This window comes from Antechinus flavipes, chromosome 3 (genome assembly GCF_016432865.1).
Source record: "Antechinus flavipes isolate AdamAnt ecotype Samford, QLD, Australia chromosome 3, AdamAnt_v2, whole genome shotgun sequence".
NCBI lineage: Eukaryota > Metazoa > Chordata > Mammalia > Dasyuromorphia > Dasyuridae > Antechinus > Antechinus flavipes.
In genome coordinates this window covers 480,529,383-480,552,438 of record NC_067400.1, presented here as the reverse complement: position 1 = coordinate 480,552,438, position 23,056 = coordinate 480,529,383, and the positions used below count along the sequence as shown (strand labels likewise).

At 34.9% G+C, this 23,056-nt stretch overlaps 1 protein-coding gene across 2 annotated transcripts; it reads left to right on the top strand.

The window, feature by feature from the left end:
• The first annotated feature begins 3,274 nt into the window (after positions 1 to 3,274).
• CHEK1 (checkpoint kinase 1) lies at positions 3,275 to 19,391 on the top strand. Of its 2 annotated transcripts, none has more exons than XM_051986743.1 (13): positions 3,275 to 3,361; positions 4,307 to 4,406; positions 5,747 to 5,970; positions 8,129 to 8,193; positions 8,303 to 8,372; positions 12,726 to 12,914; positions 13,492 to 13,596; positions 14,998 to 15,093; positions 16,430 to 16,538; positions 16,728 to 16,905; positions 17,208 to 17,339; positions 17,554 to 17,655; positions 18,164 to 19,391. In XM_051986743.1, the coding sequence occupies exons 2-13, from the start codon at positions 4,342 to 4,344 to the stop codon at positions 18,257 to 18,259; spliced, it is 1,431 nt and encodes a 476-aa protein (XP_051842703.1). In that variant the 5' UTR covers positions 3,275 to 3,361; positions 4,307 to 4,341; the 3' UTR covers positions 18,260 to 19,391. The 2 variants fall into 2 exon arrangements, with proteins under 2 accessions (XP_051842703.1, XP_051842701.1); XM_051986741.1 differs by lacking the exon at positions 3,275 to 3,361 and adding an exon at positions 3,654 to 4,148.
• The last annotated feature ends 3,665 nt before the right edge of the window (positions 19,392 to 23,056 follow it).

Sequence of the window (23,056 nt, the reverse complement as noted above, 5' to 3'; positions counted from 1 at the left end):
AAGAGCTCTTCCAGCTTCTGCCTTTAGCTCAACACTGACTCGTGGCTTCTCACTCTCCAACTGATGCTCCCCTCTCAATCTTTTTTCAACTGAACTCTCCTGACTGAGCTCAGCTATTTTTATGCTCTTTTAGAGGTGTAAACTCAAAGATTGACTTCTCCTCTGAGAGTGGGATTATGGGAGGTGTGAATTTGGATATCTCATACTGAACCCTGAAATCTCCCAAACATATGAACTAATGCGTGAGCTAATGTGTGAACTCTCAAAGGTGTTAATTTAAGCATTGTTTCTATCAACTCCATTGAGTTATCACTAGGATTCTAACAAGAGTCCAAATGACTTTAGTTTTAATCTGCTGATTGGAACTCCCATCCTGGGCCTGAGATGAAATGCCTTATATATGGAGGCAAATTCACCTAGCTCACTAAATATAGCTATTCCCAGACCATATTTTATATCTCATCCAGGCCATCTTGTTATCTGTCCTGATGCCACTGAATGTGTCACCTCTTCATCAAAGTCTTAAGCATATATGCTTCTTACTTTTTGGTCTTGGAACAGTAACTTGATGCAATCACTGACCTATAACTAGTTAATAATTCTGAGACTACCCAAAGTAAATTTTTTTCCCTGGCTACTACTCCTTTATGTGTATAGTTAACTTGATTAAAATGTCACTTTGGGGGTGGGAGTGGTGGGGGGTGGGAGTGGTGGTGGTGGTAGTAATTGTCATACTTTTGTATTCACAATGCATAGGACAGGCACACAGTATATACTTAATAAATGTTTTTTCTTTCACTCAGTTTTGCCATTTACTCCTCATATAACCATGCAAAAGAGATCTCATTGCTCTACTTCAATTTTTTCCTCTATAAAATGAGTCAGTTGTACATTTCTAACAATTTATCCTTTGGACATCTATTAGCCAAAAAACTATAGGTATTCTGGAGTTGGTAACATACAAGTTTAACCAATGTACCTTTTCAAAAGTTTGGATTCTGATTTCTCATCACCAACTTAGAGGCAGTCCAAGGCTGCTAGATAGCAGATTTGTAATCTGTAAAATGAACTGGAAAAGGAAATGGCAAACCACTACAATTTCTTTGCCAAGAAAACACCAAATGGGATACAAAGAATAGGACATAACTGAACAAAACAAGCACCTTTACATGGAAGTGATAAAATGCTATCATCAGGAGATCCAGGAAAGAAATTGATACTGACCCAACAAAGAAGCTCAGGCTTCAGCAGAAAGGGATATGAGTTGGGAAGTAAGAGTTGGTTAAAGAATGGGGTCAACCATGATCTCGGGAAGCAAGATCTCTCTTGGAGATGCAGCCTGACAACGGTTTCTGTGGGTACTGCAGCCATGACTACTGAAAAGAAAGTTCTTGCCACCAAATCTTTGACATTGTTAAGAGGTTCAACAACAGAAAATGATATTTTACCAGTGGAAATTAAATGAAAGATGAGGACTTTCCATCTACTTTGCTTGTATTCCTCTAGGAACCAGGAGAGACCTTTCCATCTGACTTGCAGCTGATATCTCTTATCTACCTAAACCCTATTAGACTATTAGAGTATGAGCTTTTTCACTGCAGGGTCCTTTCTTTTCTGTTTATATACCCCAATGCTTTACACTGCTTTGCACATAGGAAGCCTGTTATGGGCCAGAAGTCTGAACTTGAAACAAAGGGTTCTTACAAGGTACTAAGTCAGTGAAATTGATAGAGATAATAGTTATCTAATTTAGCATGGTTCAGTATGTTTGATTTAATCCTACAAGGAGATGTTATGGGCCAGAACTTGAGACAAGGTACTAAGTGGAATTGAGGAGACAAGCGCACTAGAAGCTCTGGGAGGCTGAGGCAGATTCATTCCATCATCCACCTTTGTGGTGGCTGCAGGATGAAGCACAAACCTTTGGAGTTGGGGAGATTCAAAAGCCAGAGAAGGCTCAAGCTCTTGGAACCAAGGAGAGATAGGCCTCCAAAAAAATTAGGTGAGCCCCAAGTGAAGGAGACAAGACTTTGAAGGAGACAATAAAGGATTTGGACTTTAATATCTGGCTCTGGCTACACTCTTGTGGTGATTACTCTGAACTGAAACGAAGGCTGTCTCCAGAGACCCCAAGAAAACCTCAACAGAGAACATTACATAAGCCATTTATAAATACTCAGCTTTCCTTCCTCTTTTGCTTCTTTCCTTCCAGCCCTGCTCTCCCTTTTCTTCCCTTTTTTGCCTTTTCTCTCTCCATTCTTTTTCTTTTTCCCTTTTTTCCATGATTCCTTCCAGCCTTGACAGGCGGAAATTGCAGTAAAACTATGGAGAATTATGGATCCACCCTAGGGGAGGGAGATCATTGGAGAGGACTAACTCGGCTCCAGCCTCTAGATGGGGTATTCAAAGTCTCCTTGCTTAGGGAGTTTCCCCTCAGGCTCAGAATGCTTCTCCTAAACTCTGTGTTGTGGTGGTCCTTTGTTCCTGAAGAGGACCAATGATACCAAAAAGGTGATATCTTGTTCAGGAATTGGATTTAAGTGAGGCAGTTGCCCAGGACGTAGTGGATGACGTTGGCCTTTTTATATTAAAGGTTGATAGCTAATAAGTAGCAGAATTGAGACTAGTAAAATGGAATCGTAAAGATTTAAAGATTACTTTGTGGAGAATAATCCTTCTTGGGCCAAGAAGTTGAATTAGAGCATTTTAAATTTCAACCCAAAGACATTCTGATTCTAAATCCTCATGACTGAGTTGAGGTGATTAATCCTTTTGGAAAAAATTTGTTTTGAATAATGGGAGACACTCAACTTTTACAACTTTGCTATTTACACTGATCAAACCCACGGAAAAATAGTGACATGTCTGCTTCATGGCCTCCGTAGAAAGGATCTAGACTTGATGTTTTCGGGACATCACCAACCACCAAGCTAGTTTTATGACGCCCTGGCCGTCATGATTTAGCATCTGCTTAAGCAGCTGACCGCTAAGGCTGTGGTACCTATGGGTTTGACATCGGTGCTTGTATTTGCCTCGCAACTGGAATAGCTTCCTTTTCTGATCTTGAATCCAAGGCAAAAGTCTCCTTCTCCCTCATTTCTGTTCTTTTTAACTCCACCTTTTCCAGGGCTCCATTCATGCCGGTCTACTCCCCCAGTAATCGCCCCCCGGCCCCATTCCCAACTCAAACCCCCAGCCCCGCCCACACCGCCCTCCAAGGCCGCGGGAGCGCGCACGGCCTCCTCGCTTTACGGCGGTGGAGCGCGCACGTTTGCAGCCGTGCCGCGACTGGAGGATTTTGGCGGGAAAGCCTCCGCGTTTGGATTTCTCAGGAGGCGGCGGCGGCGGCTGCTGCGGCTCGGTAAGTTAGTTTCCCGGACCCGGGCTGGGACTGATTCCGTGAGGATGGGGCGCGGTGGGCTCGGGTTCTGGCTGCGAAGCGGAGGCAGAAGCTGGCAGGGAGTGAGAAGAATCTGCAGAGGACCGCTCGGAGCCGACCCTAAGGCCGGGGGACTCCGCTCACTCGTCACGGCCAGAGCGGAGGCCCCAGGACTGGCAGGAAGGCGGGCGGGGAGCGGACCGAGCTCGAGCTGGGGGAGCGCCGCGAGGGTAGGGAAAGGCGGGGCAAGCCTATCCTCTTCTCTCTCCTCCCCTCCCCGGCTCCGCCCCCCGCTCCGGGGGTCTATGTCGGCACTCTCCGAGTGGAGTCGAGTTAGAGGCGACTTCAGAACTCCTCTAAGCCCACTCCTCTTCACGTGTGAAAGACGAAGCCAGAGACGGAAGGGTCTAGCCTGAGGTCACACGGTTGAATCCCTTGCCTTACACCCCTGTTTCCCGCTCAACCCAACCTTGCCCTTTAAGGGCTTTGAGAGGGGAGGGCTTGTCTTTTGTAATCAGGGATTTGCTTTTGTGACCTGTGATTTCATCCTAGCAGGAAATTGCAATTCTGCAATTTACACTCTCTTTTTTTTTCAGAGTCGTCCGAGAGGTTTTAAGTGTCTTGCCCAAAGTCAGACAGTCAGAATGTGTCAGAGGCAGGACTTGAACCCAGGTCTTTCTGTCCCTGGAGGCTGGCACTGTATCCACTAAGCCGTCCCAGCATTCCTTGACGAATAAATACAAGTCATAGGATGGATATATTTAATGGGGTAAATTATTGTTGGGGGTCAAAGTTTACATTCATAAAGACCGTATTAGCTTAACAGCTGGGAGGGAGGGAGAAAGATGGGGAGGTAGAGAAGCTAGTAGATAATTAATGACACTACACCCAATGAAGATTTGTAACTATTTCACGTCTGTGTCTAAGATCTCTGCTTCAGGGAGATATTGACTGCTAGAGCCATGGCCGTGCCCTTTGTGGAAGACTGGGATTTGGTGCAGACTTTGGGAGAAGGTGCTTATGGAGAGTAAGTATGAGCTCCCATCAGTGAATACACGTGTTGGATAGACAGTGCAGACTGACAGAGCTAGACAAAGAAACGAATAAAAAGCAGAGAGTAGAGTGAACTATGTTTGGGAAATGAACACATGTGTTCATTTGTTGTTTCTAAGTAAATAGGCTTCCTGCAGGGAACCATTTCTGTTTGACACCCTTGATTTTAGGTGACTGAATTTAAAGTTTGGGAAAGTCAAAATACATAATACTAATTTGGAAATAAATTTAATTATTGATTTTTCCCCTCTCCAATTACCATAAAAACATTTCCTACTGCAAAAACTATTAGAGGTTTTCCTTTATATAGTATTGTGATATTTTGTTAGCAAGAGAGTCATTGTCTTGCTCTGTTCCATTTTGCCTTTTGGTTCTGTTGTAGAATACTAGAGTTGGAAGGGACATTGTATCTCTTATTATAAATATGTTATACTATCCAGTATAGATTATAAAGCAAAATAGTGATGAAGCATTTTCCTTATTACAACTCTACTATGAAGTTGGTACTATTTTGTCAGCTATCCTAGGAGAGTCAAAGCTTAATGGCACTCATTATTGACTAACCATCAGCTGTTAGGAGTTCCAGGTTAATCAGTCAATCAACACCCATTATCAAGCATCTATCTTGTGCCAGAAACTTTGTTAAAGTCAAGAATTTGGGGATCATGGACAAAATATTAATTATTTTCTCAACTAAAATTAAAACAAAATGGTTTCATGGTCTTTTCCTTTTCTTATCCTTTCTGTGCTTAACATTCTATTTTCCAAGTATTGGAAGGGAACTAATGCTATCCTGGTTTTTCTTTCATTTGGCTTCCTTTCTTTTAAACCTGTAAAATATGTGACTTTTGGTAATAAGGTCTAGAAATCCTGCTTCTCAAATCAAAGTAGCTTTTGGTATGTGTTGTATGCCCAACCCAGCTATCTCAAGGCCATTTAGGTTTTTGTGTTGAATAATCAGAAGTGACAAAGAAAAGCCTTCTCTTTTTTGGGGGAAAGAAATTAGTCTGGGTAAAGCAATTTTTGATTTTTTTTTTTTCAAACAGTAAGCATTTACAAAGTGCCTATCATATGCTAATCATATGCTAAGTTTTTGTTTAATTTTGGAATTTCAAAAGAAATACCTATCAAATGAAAGTATATTCATTTACTGGTAACTAAAGAATTAATATCCTAAATTCCTCAAGTTAATTAGCACTTATTAAATGCCTACCATCTGACAGGCACTATGCCAAAGCAGTGGTATCAGTATTTTGTTTAAATATTTAAAAGTTTATGAAATGATAAGTTAATTATTTTTTGCTTAATTTATAGAGTTCAGCTTGCTGTGAATAGGCGAACAGAAGAAGCAGTTGCAGTAAAGATTGTGGACATGAAGCGTGCCATAGATTGTCCAGAAAACATTAAGAAAGAGATCTGCATCAATAAAATGTTAAACCATGAGAACATAGTGAAATTCTATGGTCATCGGCGAGAAGGCAATATTCAGTATCTGTTTCTGGAGTACTGCAGTGGGGGAGAACTCTTTGATCGAATAGGTATTGAAAATGGTCACAAAATGATGTTCTAAACATTAAGATGGTGGAGCTACCAAATTTGTTTATTTTCCAATTTTTAGAAAACGTTCCTGATTTTTGAGCTTATAATTTGATTTATTTTTTGATTATTCTTTATCCATTGAATAAGTCCTCCAACCATGAAATATGGAAATAAGCATTGATATTTGCTTTGTATGCCAGGCAATTGAGGTTAAATGACTTGACTAGGGTCATACAGCCAGTGAGTATTAAGTGACTGAGGCCAGATTTGATCTTAGGTCTTCCTGACTTCAGGCCTAGTGCTGTATCCCTGCTTTGTATTTTCCTAAAAAATTATATTTACTAGAGTTTTACCCCACAATATATTATTACAAATTACATGTGGTCCTAGTTGAGGTTAATATTATGTTATTTATTAAGTTTGTGATAAGGAAATCATTATAAAATATCACTTTAATAAGCAGTAATGATTTCTTAAGTGGATGATTGTGTTGTAGGGACATTCTAACTAAATATTATGATTCCCAAGTTGATTTTGTAATTCTTTTTACATGTTCATAATATAAGATATTCATAATTCCCAAGAAGATTTTTTGGGGGGACTTTAGTCAGTTGTGGGTTTTAAACTTAAAAAGAAAGAGTTCTTGCCCTTAAGGACCTTACAATCTAATAGGGGAAGACAACACATAAAAGGAAGTGGAAAAGAAGTGAGAACCACAGAATACCAGGCAAGGAAAATGATGCCTTGTGGAGTGGAAAGCAAGTAGAGCTGCTGTTGGAATGCTTCCTGGAAAATTCAGATCTGAGCTGTATGAAAAGGAAAACTTTGGGAGGAGTTTACAGTTCCACCCTCCAATCAGAGGGGAGAAGCATCTGATAGAGCTGAGAGGGTATTAAGTGTCAAAAACTGCGTCCATCAGCATGATCATGAGATTCCAGGTGATTAGCTCATCCTGGGTGGGGCATCAATGTTCTCTTAAATTAAACCAGGCAGAACTTCTGAGGGAAAGTTGAATTAGATTAACAATTAGAGCTATCTTTAAAAAAATAAAATGAGCTATTTTAAGAAGTAATCTTTCTGATTTCAGAAATATTCAGTCTTGATGACTATTTTTGAAAATGATAGAAGAGATTCCTGCTTTATGTCCCAGATTAGAATGAAGCAGTATCTTTAAATCTTAAAATTCTCTAATTCTGTCATTCAGTATTGCTTAATAAAACTTATTCTGTGTATATAAATTTAAAATCTAAACCTACATATTAAAAATTAGAAATTTTTACTTCTCTAATTTCCAACTCAAATCAGAATTTAATAATTGGCAAATAGACAAAATGTAGAAAGTTGGCAGATAGCAAATTTTTTCAAAATCAGAACCTGATTTCCCATTGATTGTATTTTTTCAAAGACATCTACAGCTATGCAGTTTGAAGATGTCTAAAGTTTAAAACGTTTTGTTAAATTTAATTGAAATTTGCTTTTTTTCTTGATATGAACATCTCAGGAATGAACTAAGGAAGGTATCAAAATTAAATGGATATTTTTGAGGGGTTTGAGTAGAAGGGTTGCAGAAGAGAAGAATTTAAAGTTAACAAAGGACAAAAGGTTTACAGATTTATATGATACAAAGAACTAAGAGGGCTTTTTCAAATGGAGGAAGATTAATCTAGTGGCATGAATTTCTGTCTTGGACAATTTTTTAAAATTTGCTTATTCTACATAGCATCTTTATGATGTCTTTGAGCCTCTTCTCATATTATGGATTAGTGAAACTAGAATAAAAGCAAAGACTCTCATAACATGAATAACATGTCAGTCCTGGATTCATGATTCTTTTTGTTCCTTTTGTAGGATACTAGTCACTAAAAGACATTGATTAATCCTTCATTATTTGTGTGTACAGTGTGTGTTCATTGCTACATTTTTTGTCTCTATATCAGTAATTTTGAGTCTTCCATCCCTCAGATTGAATTCTTTCTTGTGAAGACAGCATAAAACAGGCAAAAACATGTGAATATCTGAATATACCATGTTTATTCCTAGCAGTTCCCCAATTTTTTGCCATGAGGCAGGAAGTAACTAACATTCAGTTATTTTAAAGGTGGATTTGTTCTTGCAGTTGATTACTGATCAATAAAACTTCAAATTTTACCTTTTCAGAGCCTGATGTAGGTATGCCTGAACAAGATGCTCAGAAGTTCTTCCATCAGCTTATGGCAGGGGTGGTAGGTTTGTTTCTTTGATTTGATTTGATTAATTCTTTTATTTGAATTGATTCTTTAGTACAGATGAAGAATAATGAATAAATAAGTCTTAATATTTTCCTCCTCCCAGGTGTATCTTCATGGTATTGGAATAACCCACAGAGATATTAAGCCAGAAAATCTTTTACTAGATGACAGAGGTAAGCTCATTAAAACAAAGTTTGTTTCTTCATTTTGATATTATTTATCAACTATAAAAACAACATGACTAAATAAAAAGTTGTTTGGTATAAGAATTGGTATTTTCATCTAATAGATGGCAGTCTAAATTTTTAGTAACTGTATTTCATTCTCTTTATTCTGTATATGTCCTACAGTTAAAAACTCTTGGTAATGTAATAATGTAACACTTGTAAAAACATATCTTGTCAGAAAAGATACTGAACAAATATAGATTCAAACTTTTTTCTTCTTTAAGTGGTATTTTATTTTTTCCAATTATATGTAAAAGCACTTTTTAGCATTTTTTTAATATAAAATGTTGACTTTTAAATTTTCTTCCTTTTCCCCTAAGACAATGAACAATTTGATATAGATTATATATGTGCAATCACAGTAGTGAGAAACAGAACAAAAGGGAAAAAAACTACCAAAAAAAATTGAAAATAGCTTTGATCTAATTTTAACTCCATCAGTTCTTTCTATGGAGTTCATAGCATTTTTCCTCATGAGTCTTAATAGAATTGTCTTGGATCATTGCATTTATGAGAAGAACACAGTGTTGCTGTTATTATGTTCATTGTTTTCCTGACTCTACTCCATTTTGCAGGCTTCACAGCCTTTTCTGAATTCCCTTTGCTTGTCATTTCTTTTAGCACAATAGTAATCCATTACATTCCTATATCAAATAATTTGTTCAGCCATTACCCAATTGATGGGTATCCTCTCAATTTCTAATTCTTTGCCACTCCACAAAAAGAGTTGTTAACAATTATTTTTGTACAAATAGGTCATTTTCTCCATCTTCTCAGCCCTTCTTCTTTTTAAATCTCTTTGGGATACAGAACTAGTAGTGGTATTACTAGATCAAAGAGTATATAGAGTTTGATAGTCACCTGGCAGAGTTCCAAAAAATGTTCTCCAAGATGATTGGATAAATTCATAATTCCACCAATGGTATTTTTAGTGTCCCAATTTTTCAGCATCTTCAGCATTACTCATTGTCCTTTTCTCATAATAGCCAATTTGATAGGTATGAGGTGGAACCTTAGAATTGCTTAATTTGCATTCATTTTATATTTTATTTGAGAGATGAGGTTTTTATCAGAGAAACTTGGCTATAAAAATTGTTTCCCAGCTTTCTTCTTTCCTCCTAATCTTGGCTATATGGGTTTTGTTTGTGTGAAGCTTTTTAATTTAATATAATAAAAATTATCAATTTTATATTTTATAATGCTCTTTCTATCTCTTATTTGGTCATAAATTCTTCCCTTCCTCATAGATCTGACAGGTAAACTGCTCCTTACTCTCTGAATTTGTTTATGGTATCATGCTTTATGTCTAAATCATGAACCCTTTTTTTACCTTAAGTTGGTATATGGTATCTGATGTTTATTGCATATGGGTGATCTGCCCAAAGAAATATAAATTCTGGTTGCTGAAAGATTTTGTTTACTGAGGTTTATAGGCTACTTCCCCCTTCTTATTTATTCTCTGGTTTTAAAGTAAGACAGTTAACTCTTATGTTACATGTCATTTAAGAATTATTGAAATACAGCACTGAAAACCAGGTTTGTCATTAGACTAACATGACTCTGAAGGAGAGAGTGAGGCTGATGACTTTGCACAGCTCTGTCTCATTTAAATCCAATGCATTTGCAAGTCAGGACATCACCTTGCTGATGTCATTGGTCTTTTTCAAGAACAAAGAACAAACAGCAGCAACAGTTTTTGCCATCCTATTTTCCTGTTTTATTAGCAGTTTTTGTCAGATGGTATTATTTCAGAACCTGGATTCTTTGGATTTAGTCAAACAATAGGTCATTTATTTTTGTGTCTTGTGTGTGTGTACCTAAAATCTATTCCACTGATCTGTTATTCTATTTCTTACTAGCACCAGATAGTTTTGAAGATTACTATTTTATAATATAGTTTGAGATCTAAAACTGCTAAATCACCTTCCTTCACATTTAAAAAAAATTTTTCTTTGATATTTCTTCACCTTTTGTCCTTCCAGATGAATTATGTTTTTTTTTTCCTAGCTTTATGAAATAATTTTTTAATTATTTGGTATGGCACTGAATAAGTAAATTAATTTAGGTAGAAATGTCATTTTGTTGTAGTGGCTTAGCCTACATATAAGCAGTTGATAATTTAAAAAATTTTTTAGCTCTATTTTTGTGAAAAGTATTTTTTAATTGTGTTCATATAATTCTTGGATTTATCTTGGCAGGTAGATTCCCAAATATTTTATATTATCTATAGTTATTTTAAATGGGATTTCTTTTTCTATCTCTTATTGCTAGGCTTTGTGATAAACCCATAAAAATCATCAGCATATTTGTTATTTTATTAAATAACTTTACTAAAATTGTTAATTATTTCAAATATATTTTTGAATTTGATTCTCTAGAATTCTCTAAGTATACCATTATATCAACTGTAAAGAGTAATAGTTTTGTTTCCTTATTACCTAATCTAATTCCTTCGATTTTTTTTTTCTTGTGTTATTGCTATAGTTAGCATTTCTAGAACAATCTTGAATAATAGTGGTGATAAAGGACCTCCTTGTTTCCTCCTTCCTTCCCTTATTGGAAAGGCCTATAGCTTATCCCCCATACATATAATGCTTGTTAATGATGAATTTCTAATTCCTTTAGCCTTTTTTGTTTTTGATTGTGGCTTTCAGGTTGTCCAATAATTCTTAAATTATTTTTCCTGGGTCTCTTTTCCAGGTCAGTTGTTTTTCCAATGAGGAATTTTATATTTTCTTCTATTTTTTTCATTTTTAAATTTTTGTTTGATTGATTTTTGATAACATAGTCATTAGTTTCCATTTGTACTATTCTAACTTTTATGGAATTCTAATTTTTATGGAAATATTTTCTTCAGTGAGTTTTCGTATCTCTATTTGATTATCTTTATTTTTATATTTCTTTTTTATCATTGTCATTTCTTTTTCTAATTTTCTCACCTCTCACCTCTCTTATTTGTTACTTATAATCTTTTTTTCAGCTCTTCCAGGAGCTTTTGTGCTTGAGACCAATTCATATTTTTCTGAGGCTTTGCATGTAGATCTTTTAACAATGCTGCCCTTTTCTGAGTGTTTTTTTAAATCTTCTGTGTTCTTATAGTTTTCTATGGTCAAAAAAATTTTTTTTCTCACTTTCCAGACTATTATGTGACTTTTAAATTAGAGCTCTGCTCCTGGATTACAAAAGCCACTGTTCTTGAGCTGGGGCCATAGCCCTTGTCAGTGACTTTCTGGGCTAAAGACTCCAAGGCTGGAGGACTTGCCCGTTGAGCTGGGCTTGCCTAGCCTGATTGTGTCTGTTGTGGTGGAGGTTTGGGGACTGGCAATTCAACTTCTTTACTGGGACTGGAACCCTCAAAGCTGGTCTTCTGAGCTAGAACTGAGGTGCCTCAGTTGCTGATACATCCTGGAGATAGGAGCCCAGACACCATCTAAACTGACCTATGCTCCCCTTTTTAGCGAAGTGAAACAGTTATTTCTAAGTTGTCTTGGGTTGCAGAATTGTTTCATCTCTTCTCTTTGTGGGTTTGTTGCTCCAGAATTTGTTTTGAGGTTTGATTTAAAGTTGTTTGAGGGAAATTGGGGAGAGTTCAGGCAACTTCTTGCCTTTCCTCCATCATGTTGGCTCTATTTTCTTATTTGTATCATGCTTAAAGAAAAATTAACTCATGCATAGAATGTTTTGCAACCTGAAGAAAAACAAGTCAGTTTTAATTAATTTTCTGAGATTGCTGAGGTATTATTAAGAAAGGAAAAAAAAGGATCTGTGTAGAAATATAGGTATTCTTTATGATAGCAAGAAATGAGATACAATTTGAAATATCCAATAACTGGAAAATATCCAACTAAATTCTGAAATACTAATAATTACATATTATGTAATTCTGTAAAAAATATAGCATGCAATGAATTTATTGACATTTAGTAGGCATCTACTTTTTATCACTCTATGCTAGATGTTAGCAAATGTGAAAAGATCCGTAAAAGAGATAAAAAGTATAAATAGCAAAGCTAAAAGGTCCTAATTACTTTTTATTTTTAAAAAGAAAGTAGCTAAATTTGGTGAAAATTTTGGCAGGCTTAGAATTCAGAATCAAAGTATCTTCTTTGTCAACTTATTAAATTTGATTTTACTTTGTTAAAGGCTAATGGTTTTAGGTAGGATTTTTGTACTTTTTTGATGCGTATTTGATTTAGTTTCTAGTCATTAAGTACATAATAAAAATGTTAATCTTTTTATATGACAAGACTAACCAGAACTGATTTTATTGCCTTTTTTTTTTTTTTTTTTTTTTTAAAGATAACCTCAAAATCTCAGACTTTGGGTTAGCAACAGTATTTCGGCACAATAATCGTGAGCGTTTATTGAATAAGATGTGTGGTACTCTGCCCTATGTTGCGCCAGAACTTCTTAAGAGAAAAGAATTCCATGCAGAACCAGTTGATGTTTGGTCATGTGGTATAGTACTTACTGCAATGCTGGCAGGGGGTAAGTGTTACTACTCAGTTTGTGATTAAATTACTATATATTGAATCAAGAAACTATGTAAGCCAATGTATTTATATTGAGCTATTGGTTATTTTTAATAGTAATAATTATATAAAGAATATTAAAAAGGGACTATGGAGAAAACAATGACTTTCTTGTCTAACCCTTTTATTTTAAACAATTGAGTCCTGGAGAGGTATGTTTAACTTGTGCAAAGTCATACTTTAACTAGTGACAGACTTAAAAACTATGTTTCCCCTAGTTCCTATTCTGCTACTCTTGAATTGTCAGTAATGTGATTCTTCTTATTTTTTTTTTTAAAGTCATAGCAATCAAGTCTTGGTGAATTAGGGTAACATAATATAACCAAAAATTTAAGGACAGAATTCTCTGTAACATAGATCTGTGGAAGCCATACTTTCTAATTGTTTCTTTAACATTTTCTAATATTATTAAAAAAAAAAAAAACTAATGAGGAAATCTTTGATTCTTTAAGAATTGTTAATTCCTCCCACAGTATCTGTAATATTTACTTGACATGACCAAAAAAAAAAAGAATAATTTCTTTTGTTTTTAGAATTGCCATGGGACCAACCCAGTGACAATTGCCAGGAGTATTGTGACTGGAAAGAAAAAAAAACATATCTCACACCTTGGAAAAAAATTGATTCGGCCCCATTAGGTAAATGAGTTTTAATATATGTAATAATATTATACTGTTTCTATATATAAATAATCTATATATAAAATACAATAATAAGTGAGTTTTAACATATATAAATGACCAAATTCTTGAGAAATAAAGTTTTGTGCTTTGTGAATTCTTACCAACATAATTTTAAATTAGAATATAGGTCATATTTACAGAGTAAAGTCATTTGAAGACTTGTTTTGCTTTTATAACCAAATAAAATTGAAATTAAGAAATACTGGACAAAGGAATAGGAAATAGATCTGTGAGTTTTATAGTTTTGTTAATTAAGTGGGTAATTTTTTTTTCTTGGTGATACAGGGATATAAGATAATTTTTTAAAAATAGCTTTTTATTTAGAAGTTATATGCATGGGTAATTTTATAGCATTGACAATTGCCAAACCTTTTGTTCCAATTTTTCCCCTCCTTCCCTCCACCCCCTCCCCCAGATGGCAGGTTGACCAATACATATTAAATATGTTGAAGAATAAATTAAATACAAAATAAATATACATGTCCAAATAGTTATTTTGCTGTACAAAAAGAATCAGACTTTGAAATAGTGTATAATTTGCCTGTGAAGGAAATCAAAAATGCAGGCAGACAAAAATAGAGGGATTGGGAATTCTTTGTAATGGTTCTTAGTCATCTCCCAGAATTTTTTCGCTGGGTATAGCTGGTTCAAATCATTCCTGCTCCATTGGAACTGATTTAGTTCATCTCATTGCTGAAGATGGCCAGGTCCATCAGAATTGATCATCATATAGTATTGTTGTTGAAGTGTATAATGATCTCCTGGCCCTGCTCATTTCATTCAACATCAGTTCATGTAAGTCTCTCCAGGCCTTTCTGAAATCATCCTTTTGGTCATTTCTTAGAGAACAATAATATTCCATAATATTCATATACCACAATTTATTCAGCCATTCTCCAATTGATGAGCATCCACTCAGTTTCCAGTTTCTGGCCACTACAAAGAGGGTTGCCACAAACATTCTTGCACATACAGGACCCTTACCCTTTTTAAAATCTCTTTGGGATATAAACCCAGTAGTAATGCTGCTGGATCAAAGAGTATGTACAGTTTGATAACTTTTTGAGCATAGTTCCAAATTTTTCTCCAGAATGGCTGGATGTATTCTAAGTGGGTAATTTTTTAAAGATTTTGCTTTGGTTGTTACTCTTCTTATCTGCTGAGAGTTGAGAACCTGGAATCAAATCAAAGGAGGAAGGCACCACCAAAAAAAAGTTGCAGTAATGTAGTAACTGGCCCTTTTCCAGTATTGATCTTCCAAAAAGAAGGAGGCTAAATAGGGGAAATGATTACTGTTACAAGTAAGTGGATTTCTTTGATCTACATGACTTATGCCTTAATTTTCATTTTTTTCAGCCTTGCTTCATAAAATTCTAATTGAAAATCCAGGATCAAGAATTACAATATCAGATATTAAAAAAGACAGATGGTATACTAAGGTACTTAAGAAAGGTAAAGTCCTTGATAGAGTTATTTTTTTAAAAAATCTTTTTTTCCTATTATGTGGTTGTTTTAAAATATATTTAATTTTAGGAGAGAATATAAATACTGATAGGTTTTTTAAATTCCATCTACTGTGTTTTGGATAATTAGATGGATAGAAATAGAAGGCTTATTGGCTTAACAGGCATTTACAATGTCTGCTTCTGGCTGTTATTCAACTTATTTTTATGAATAATAAATTCCTTAGTGTAGGTAATTGGATTTTTGATGTTCTCTGTGAAGGTTATTCTTTTTTCCCTTTATGATTATTAATGCAAAAAATTTAAAAATATTGGCAAGGAGAATACAGTAGCATATTAGAAAGATTGGGAATGTAAGGTTAGTTTAATGCTGGGGAAATTGTTATTAACTGTATTGGTGACAAAAACAATAAATTATATCAAAAGCTGCAGAAAAAGTTATTGACAAGATACTAAATTCATTTCTGTTAAAAAAAAATTAGAACATATTAAGGTAAACAGAACTTTCCTTAAGGTGATAAGCAACATCTGTCTAAAACCAAGAGCAACCATTATCTGTAATGGGAATAATCCTTTCTAGCATGACTAGGGAAGAAATAAAATATCTATTATCACCACTCTTATTCAGTATTATATTAGAAATGAAACCTATTATTCTTGCTTGTGTTTTCCTAGGACTGTTATATCTGCCAAAGAAAGTTGGATGAGACAAATTTTTACTTTTATTGTAAAATATTTATAGTATAAACCAGTCTCTCAATTTTTAAGCTCAGTGTCCTTAAATATGTTGCTATCTTTACAGAAGATTTTTCCTGTCACCAGAGATGGCCATATTTGAAGTTAAAATCTTTAGTATTTATATGTATTATATTGACCCTTGTGTGTGTATATGTTATGTCTATATGTTATGTGTATGTATATTATTACATGACAAATAATTTATATTACATAAACACAGTATATTATATAACAATGCATATATTACACATTTTCCCATTAATATAATATTATACAATATGTTATAGAAATATATCAGCATAATACATATATACATGTGTGTATATTTGAAGCAGAGATGCCTAGCCTAAAAAAATTCAAGTAAGTTGAAGACTTCAGCATATTTAGTAAAATTATATGAAAAATCACTGCTAAATATTTATTTTCTGTGTGTATAGTTTTAAATAAATTAGTTTATGAATTTCAGTTTATTACTTCAGCTCTTTTATTTTTTCAAATTTTTATTATTCAAAAAATGAAAAGGTATGTACAGTTGTTTCTTTAAGCTCCTTTGAAATTTTTGGGTTTTCTTGACTATTCTTTTATAGGTGCCAAGAGGCCTCGAGCTTCTTCAGGAGGAGTATCAGATTCCCCAGGTGGATTTTCTAAGCATATTCAATCAAATTTGGATTTCTCACCAGTTAATAGTGCTCACAGGTAAGAATAACAAATTCTGTTGACTGATATTCTGTATGAAAACACTGTTGGTCTAGAACAGAGCTTTTCCATTTTTTTTGGTACTGTATGGTTATATTACTAATGAATAAGTCAGGTTAGGGGTGTTGTATAAGAAAGAATTGGTACCTTTTGCTTTTATATATAATTTTTTCTCCCCTAATATTGCAGTGAAGAAAAAGTGAAGTACTCCAGCTCTCAACCAGAACCTCGAACTGGTCTGTCTTTGTGGGATACTAGTCCTTCTTATATCGATAAACTGGTACAAGGAATCAGTTTTTCTCAACCTGCATGTCCTGACCACATGCTATTGAATAGTCAGTTACTTGGCACCCCAGGTTCTTCACAGGTAAAGAGGTTAATTTTTTTTTTTCAAATATTTTATCACAATTCTGTATTTTTCATGACCTTGAAAACTAATTGTGTTTTCTAACTCATAGTTTGTTTTGAGCTATTATAGGTTTCAGCTTTAATGTCTTTGGATTTCACAACATATTTAGGGGCATTAAAAGAAGGAAGTGATGATTTAGATAAGTTGTATAATCTTTAAGAAAGAGTAATGATTGTAAGCTTAGAGACTTAATAGTTGTGAGAAAAAAATTTTATGTCAGCATGCATTTATTTGCTCAGATGTTTTTCTGTCTCATGCAGAATCCTTGGCAGCGTTTAGTTAAGAGGATGACACGGTTCTTTACCAAATTGGATGCTGATAAGTCATATCATTGTCTGAAGGAAACTTGTGAGAAATTAGGCTATCACTGGAAGAAGAGTTGTATGAATCAGGTATGATTCAGTTACTCTTACATTTTTTCCTGAAGGAAATTTTAAACACTTTAATTGAGAGGTCTCTCAGACAATTCTTGACATTACTTCTTCTCTTCTTAATTTGGAATTATCCTAAAGACTTTGATCAAAGTATACCTGAAAACACTTTTTTTTTTTTTTGTCTGTTTGAATTGTTCTATTTAAAACTGAATTGGCATCTTTATTATTTTAGGTCACAGTGTCAACCACTGATAGAAGAAACAATAAACTGATTTTCAAAGTGAACTTGGTTGAAATGGATGAGAAGATCTTGGTGGACTTCCGGCTATCTAAGGTACATAGAACAATAGCTGAAGTTTTTGATTTATTAGATGCGTGTATTCACACAGTTTCAGAGAAGATGAAGAGAAGAGATTGGTCACACTGGAGTTTAGAGTCTCACTATAATTCTATACTGGGAGACAAAAGCATCCATAAAATCAAACACGAGAGTTTTCTGGCATATCCAGTAACTAAATTCCTTTGGAATAAATCCAAGAAAAATAGGCTTAAACCCTAATGGTGTTACAACTTACCTGTGTTTATTAACTGGCAGTATCACTCATAGCGTAAGAGACATAGTATTTCTAAATAAAAAAGTTGGAGATTAGATCAGGTTTAACTATACAGTTCTCTCCAACATCTATCAGCATTTTGTCTTTTTAATGGAAGCTGAAAACATGCAACAGATATATATTGGCTTGAGTATTTTTGCTTCTTGTTATTTCCAAAGGTGGTTAAAGTCTGATATAACTTAAAGCTATTTTTTTTTGACATTCAGTTTTTTGATACCTTTTCTGTAGGGTGATGGGCTGGAGTTCAAGAGGCACTTTCTAAAGATTAAAGGGAAGCTGAGTGATGTGGTAAGCAGCCAGAAGGTATGGCTTCCTGTCACATGATCCACACACCCTGAGCAGGCTCAGTGAATGCAGTGCTGCTATGTTGACACTATTCTTCCTCGAGAAGCTTAACACTGTTTTACAGACCTCAAATCTAAAGTAATAATTCCTGCAGAGTTGGCTATTCACTTTCCCATCCAAGTTTTTCTAATTCTTTTTGTCTAAAAAAATTTATTTTTCATACAAGCATATCAAAATCTTTTTAAAAAGTATCAGAGGAGTATTTATATTTAATTTGCAAGGAAAACTTTGGCAAGGGATTGGGCAGAACTTCAGCAGAACATTTATTGAATTTGAGATTCACTGTATACAAACCAAGTTTTGAATATAAATAAGTTCATTTGTCATACTAGTATGTGCTTGGTATTTGGTTTAGTCAAAAAATTTGAGATTTTTCTGGACACTGTAATTCTTGAATGTAATAGTAAGAACTCTTTTCCTGTGGTTGGGACAATAAATTTATCAATATGTAAATAAAGTAAGGCAAATCTTATTTGGTGAAATGTATTGTCTTACACCTAAATTTTCAAAAGTGCCTCTGAATATGTAAATCTGTTTATTTGTTTTAACCTAGTTATCCTGCCAATTAAAATGTTCTGGTTGGAACTATTTGATAAAGTTTAGTAACATAGTAAAGTTTTTGTGTTTTTCAGCAATATAATTTATAATCTGGGAAGTATTGGTTGATATTTCAGATAAAGGTTAAGCATAAGCCTCTAGTCTAGTACAGTTTTCACCCTCATTTTGCTTTTGCACATCCTAAATATTATGAGTTAGTTTAACACATAGATATATTTTTATCTATCACTGTAATTATAAAATATCTTCAAAAAACCAAATTTTCAGATACTCTGAAAAACACAGTGATAACCAAGCCTTTTAGGTGGGGAAGAATAAAACTAGGAGAACTAGATATGGAACTGTGATAGAAATGAACTGTTATTACAATTCCTTTTTTTATGGATTAGTCACCATAACATAGTTTTTTTGAGCTTGTTTTCTCTTTGGGAAAAAAAAAAAGTCTATTTGTAGTTATTGTTTATTTCTGACCAACCACCCAGTTGTGTATAAAATATTAGTAATAACTTGTAATGCTTTGTAAATTTAATAAAGTAAACTTAATTCTTATAAATTTTTTAACTATTTATTGCATTCTTTCCCTGTGATGATCTTGGTAATGCCATCTATCTATAGGTGCCCTTCATTTTAAGTCAATTTGAAACATTTATTCTTTATTATATAGATATTTGTTTTTAGATATTTTGATTGCTATGTATTTCCAAACTTTTTTAAGTGCCTGTATGCTAAGTTCTGGGGACAGAAAGATGAAAAATTAAATGATTCCTTGAAATAACTTCCATTGTAATTAGCGAAGTATAGCATATACATAGATAAATAAACACAAAGTATTTTTTTTTTTAATGCTGCAGCAGTGGGGTTAAGTGACTTGCCCAGGGTCACACAGTTTGGAAGTGTTAAGTGTCTGAGGCCAGATTTGAACTTAGGTCCTCCTGACTTCAGGGCTGGTGCTCTTTCCACTGAGCCACCTAGCTGCCCCAACACCCAGTATTCTATGAAGTAGCTTCAAGAAGGAGAAAACCCCAACAACTCAGGAGCCAAAAAGATTCCTGTAGGATGTGGCATACAGCTGTTCTTGAAGAAAGCTTATATAAAGTTTATAATTAAAGATGAGAAAAAATTAAATTCCCTACCTGGAAGACTGCAAAAGTAAGGAAGCCAGAAATAGATTATCATGTATAGGATAATGACTAAGGCCAATATGAAATAAAACTTATAGGGGCCATGATATATAATTAAAATAGATAGGTGGTAGCAGAGGCAAGATTGTTGAGAAAAGACAGGATGGCGCCTGAGTTCTTTCAGATTCCCTTTCTAACCACTTTTAAAATGAACCTCAAAACAAATTCTAGAGAGGCAGAATCCATAAAAGGATGGGATAAAACAATTTTTCCAGCCCAGGGCAACTCAGAAGTTTAGCAAGAAAAGCCTTTTCACACTGGGGTGAGAGTGGAGCTCATTTAATACAGCTAAGTCCTGGGCAGGATAACAGCAGGCCTTGGACACAACAGAAAGTGTTTTAGTGATGTCTGGAGCACTCAACCCATAGATATTAAGGGGGATATCTGACAGCTGGGCAGAAGGAGATTACAAGTGTCCTTCTGCTGGCACTGGGTACAGGACTCTGTTATATTGTCCATATAAAACTTTGTTACAGTCCCAAGGTGAGGAGGAACACTAGCATACAGTTTTTGGCTGCAGGTAAGCAAGAACACTCATCACAATTTCAGGGTGAAAAAGAGTGCTTGTGGTCACTTACAGATTGGAGCATATGCCAGGAGAGTAGTAAAAACACTTATATATAACTTATAAGTTTGGAAGAACTGAAAACTTACAGACATCTAGAACCAGTCCTGTAAACAACTGCACAAGAACCCTGAAGCTTAGAACAGTGCCCCTTTTGAAGTTAAAAAGTCAAAAAATAGATTGAAAAAATGAGCAAACAACAAAGAGAACTGACCATAGAAAGTTCCTATGGTAATAGGGAAGATCAAAACACAAACTCAGAAGAAGATAAAGTCAAAATTGCTATATTTAAAGTCTCAAAAAAAAAAAAAAAATCAGGCCCCAAAAGAATTACTAGAATAATTTAAAAAGGGATTTTAAAAAATGAAACAAAGGAGATAGAGGAAAAATTCACAAGAAAAATTGGGAAAAGGATAATGCAAAAAAAATCATGAGTCAACAGCTTGATAAGGAAGCACAAAAAATACTAATATCTTGAGATTGCCACCTAGGATAAGGAAGAATACTACCACACCAGAGCTTGCAGACTGCAGTGTAGCAGGACCTTTGTCACAGTTCGAGGGCAGAAAAGAGTGCTTGTGGTTGCTCACAGACGGGGAGCACAGGCTAGGGGAATAACAACTATCTCTCCTTAGATCATACTATATCAGAAGAACTGAAAACTTACAGATTCCTAGAAGTATCTCTGAAAAAACTGCATAAAACTCCTGAAGCTTGGGATAGTGTGCCCTCTACCCTGGAATTGGACCCCTGTTATGGGCCAGAACTCTGAACTTGAAACAAAGGATTCTAAGATACTAAGTCAGTGGAATTGATAGAGACAATAGCATGGTTCAGTATGACTGATTCAATCTCACAAGGAGATGTTATGGGCCAGAGCTTGAAACAAGGTACTAAGTAGAATTGAGGAGACAATGGTTAAATCTAGTTTAGCATTGATTTAATCCTTCAACAAATAATGGTTTCCTAGTGATATAATGATTGATGTGTTCTCAGTGTGGGGCATATAAGCAAGAAGCTCTCAGGTCCAGAAGGACAAGCGCACTAGAAGCTCTCAGAGCCTCAGCTAGGATTCAGTTGGGGAGATACAGAAGCCAGAGAAGGCAGGCGGGAGCTTAAGCTCTCGGAACCAAGGAGATAGGTCTCTAAGAAAGCTAATCTGGCCTCAGAAAAAGAGACAAGACTTGGAAAGAGACAATAAAGGACTTGGACTTTAATCCCTGGTTGCACTTGTGGTTATTACTGAACTGAAATGAAGGCTGCCTCCAGAGACCCCACCAGAACCCCAACGAGAACATTATATTTTAAAGAAGAATATTACAGAGCCCCATTTAGAAAAGAGCTTAAAGTCAAGAAGTAGACTAAAAAAATGATTGCAAACAACAAGAAAAAAAATTCTGACCATAGAAAGTTACTATGGTGATAGGAAAGATAAGAATAATCAGAAGATAACAATGACAAAGCTTCTGTATCCAAAACCTCCAAGACAAATATAAATTGATTTAAGGATTAAAGGATTTTGAAAATCAAGTTAAAAGAGGTAGAAGAAAAATTGGGAAGAAATGCAAGAAATTCATTAAAAGTCAATTATTTGGTAAATGAGGTAAAAAATATTGAAGAAAATAATATTTTAAAAATCAGACTATTCTAAATGGTAAATGAGATGCAAAAAAACTAATAAGGAAAAGAATGCATTGAAAGGCAGAATTGACCAAACACAGAAAGAAGCACAAAAATTCACTGAAAGTAGAATTGGCCAAATGGAAAAGGAGATACAGAAGTTCCCTGGATAGAATTATTCCTTAAGAATTAGAATTGAACAAATGGAAGCTAATGATGTTATGAGAAATCAAGAAACAATAAAAGAAAACCAAAAGGATGAAAAAATAGAAAACTGTGGAAAAATAAGTAAACTGGAAAATAGCTCAAGAAGTAATAATTTTAAAATTATTGGATTACTTGAAAATCATTTAAAAAAGAGCTTAGAGAGAATTCTGGGAAAATGGTAAGAGTAGGTCAAAAAATTCCAAGACCTCCAGATTTCCCCCACAAACAAGACTAAATAACACCTCATAGTGAATATAGAGCAATAAGAAGCAAGCAAGAGTTGGGGCAGGACAAGTGAGACAACCAGAGAAAATCCAAAGAAAGGAGGTTTGGCCTATATGAAGTAATAGCACCTCAAGGTTGGTTCTACTGAAAGAACAAGCAGTGAGTCCTGGGGCCAGTTGAGTTTGGAGCTAGCTTTTTCCACAGCCACAGGAATTTTCACCTTCTGACCAGTGTGGGGAGTCAGGCATCTATTTGACCAGGGGAAGATTGAGGAAACCTCTATTGATAAGGGACACCAGGCCCAACTGAGTTGCTCAAATACACCATGGGTGAAAAGGAATCAGTACATGCCTAAGGAGTGCAGAAGCAGTGGGGTGAGGAATGCTGCTGGCTGTGGACCCTTAAAGGAGGATGGAGGTT

Excerpts from the sequence above, each read along its gene's own strand:
- CHEK1 (XM_051986743.1), top strand. The coding sequence starts at position 4,342 with ATGGCCGTGCCCTTTGTGGAAGACTGGGATTTGGTGCAGACTTTGGGA. Across the intron at positions 5,971-8,128 it reads AGAACTCTTTGATCGAATAG|AGCCTGATGTAGGTATGCCT; the intron begins GTATTGAAAATG and ends TTACCTTTTCAG. Across the intron at positions 16,539-16,727 it reads CCAGTTAATAGTGCTCACAG|TGAAGAAAAAGTGAAGTACT; the intron begins GTAAGAATAACA and ends CTAATATTGCAG.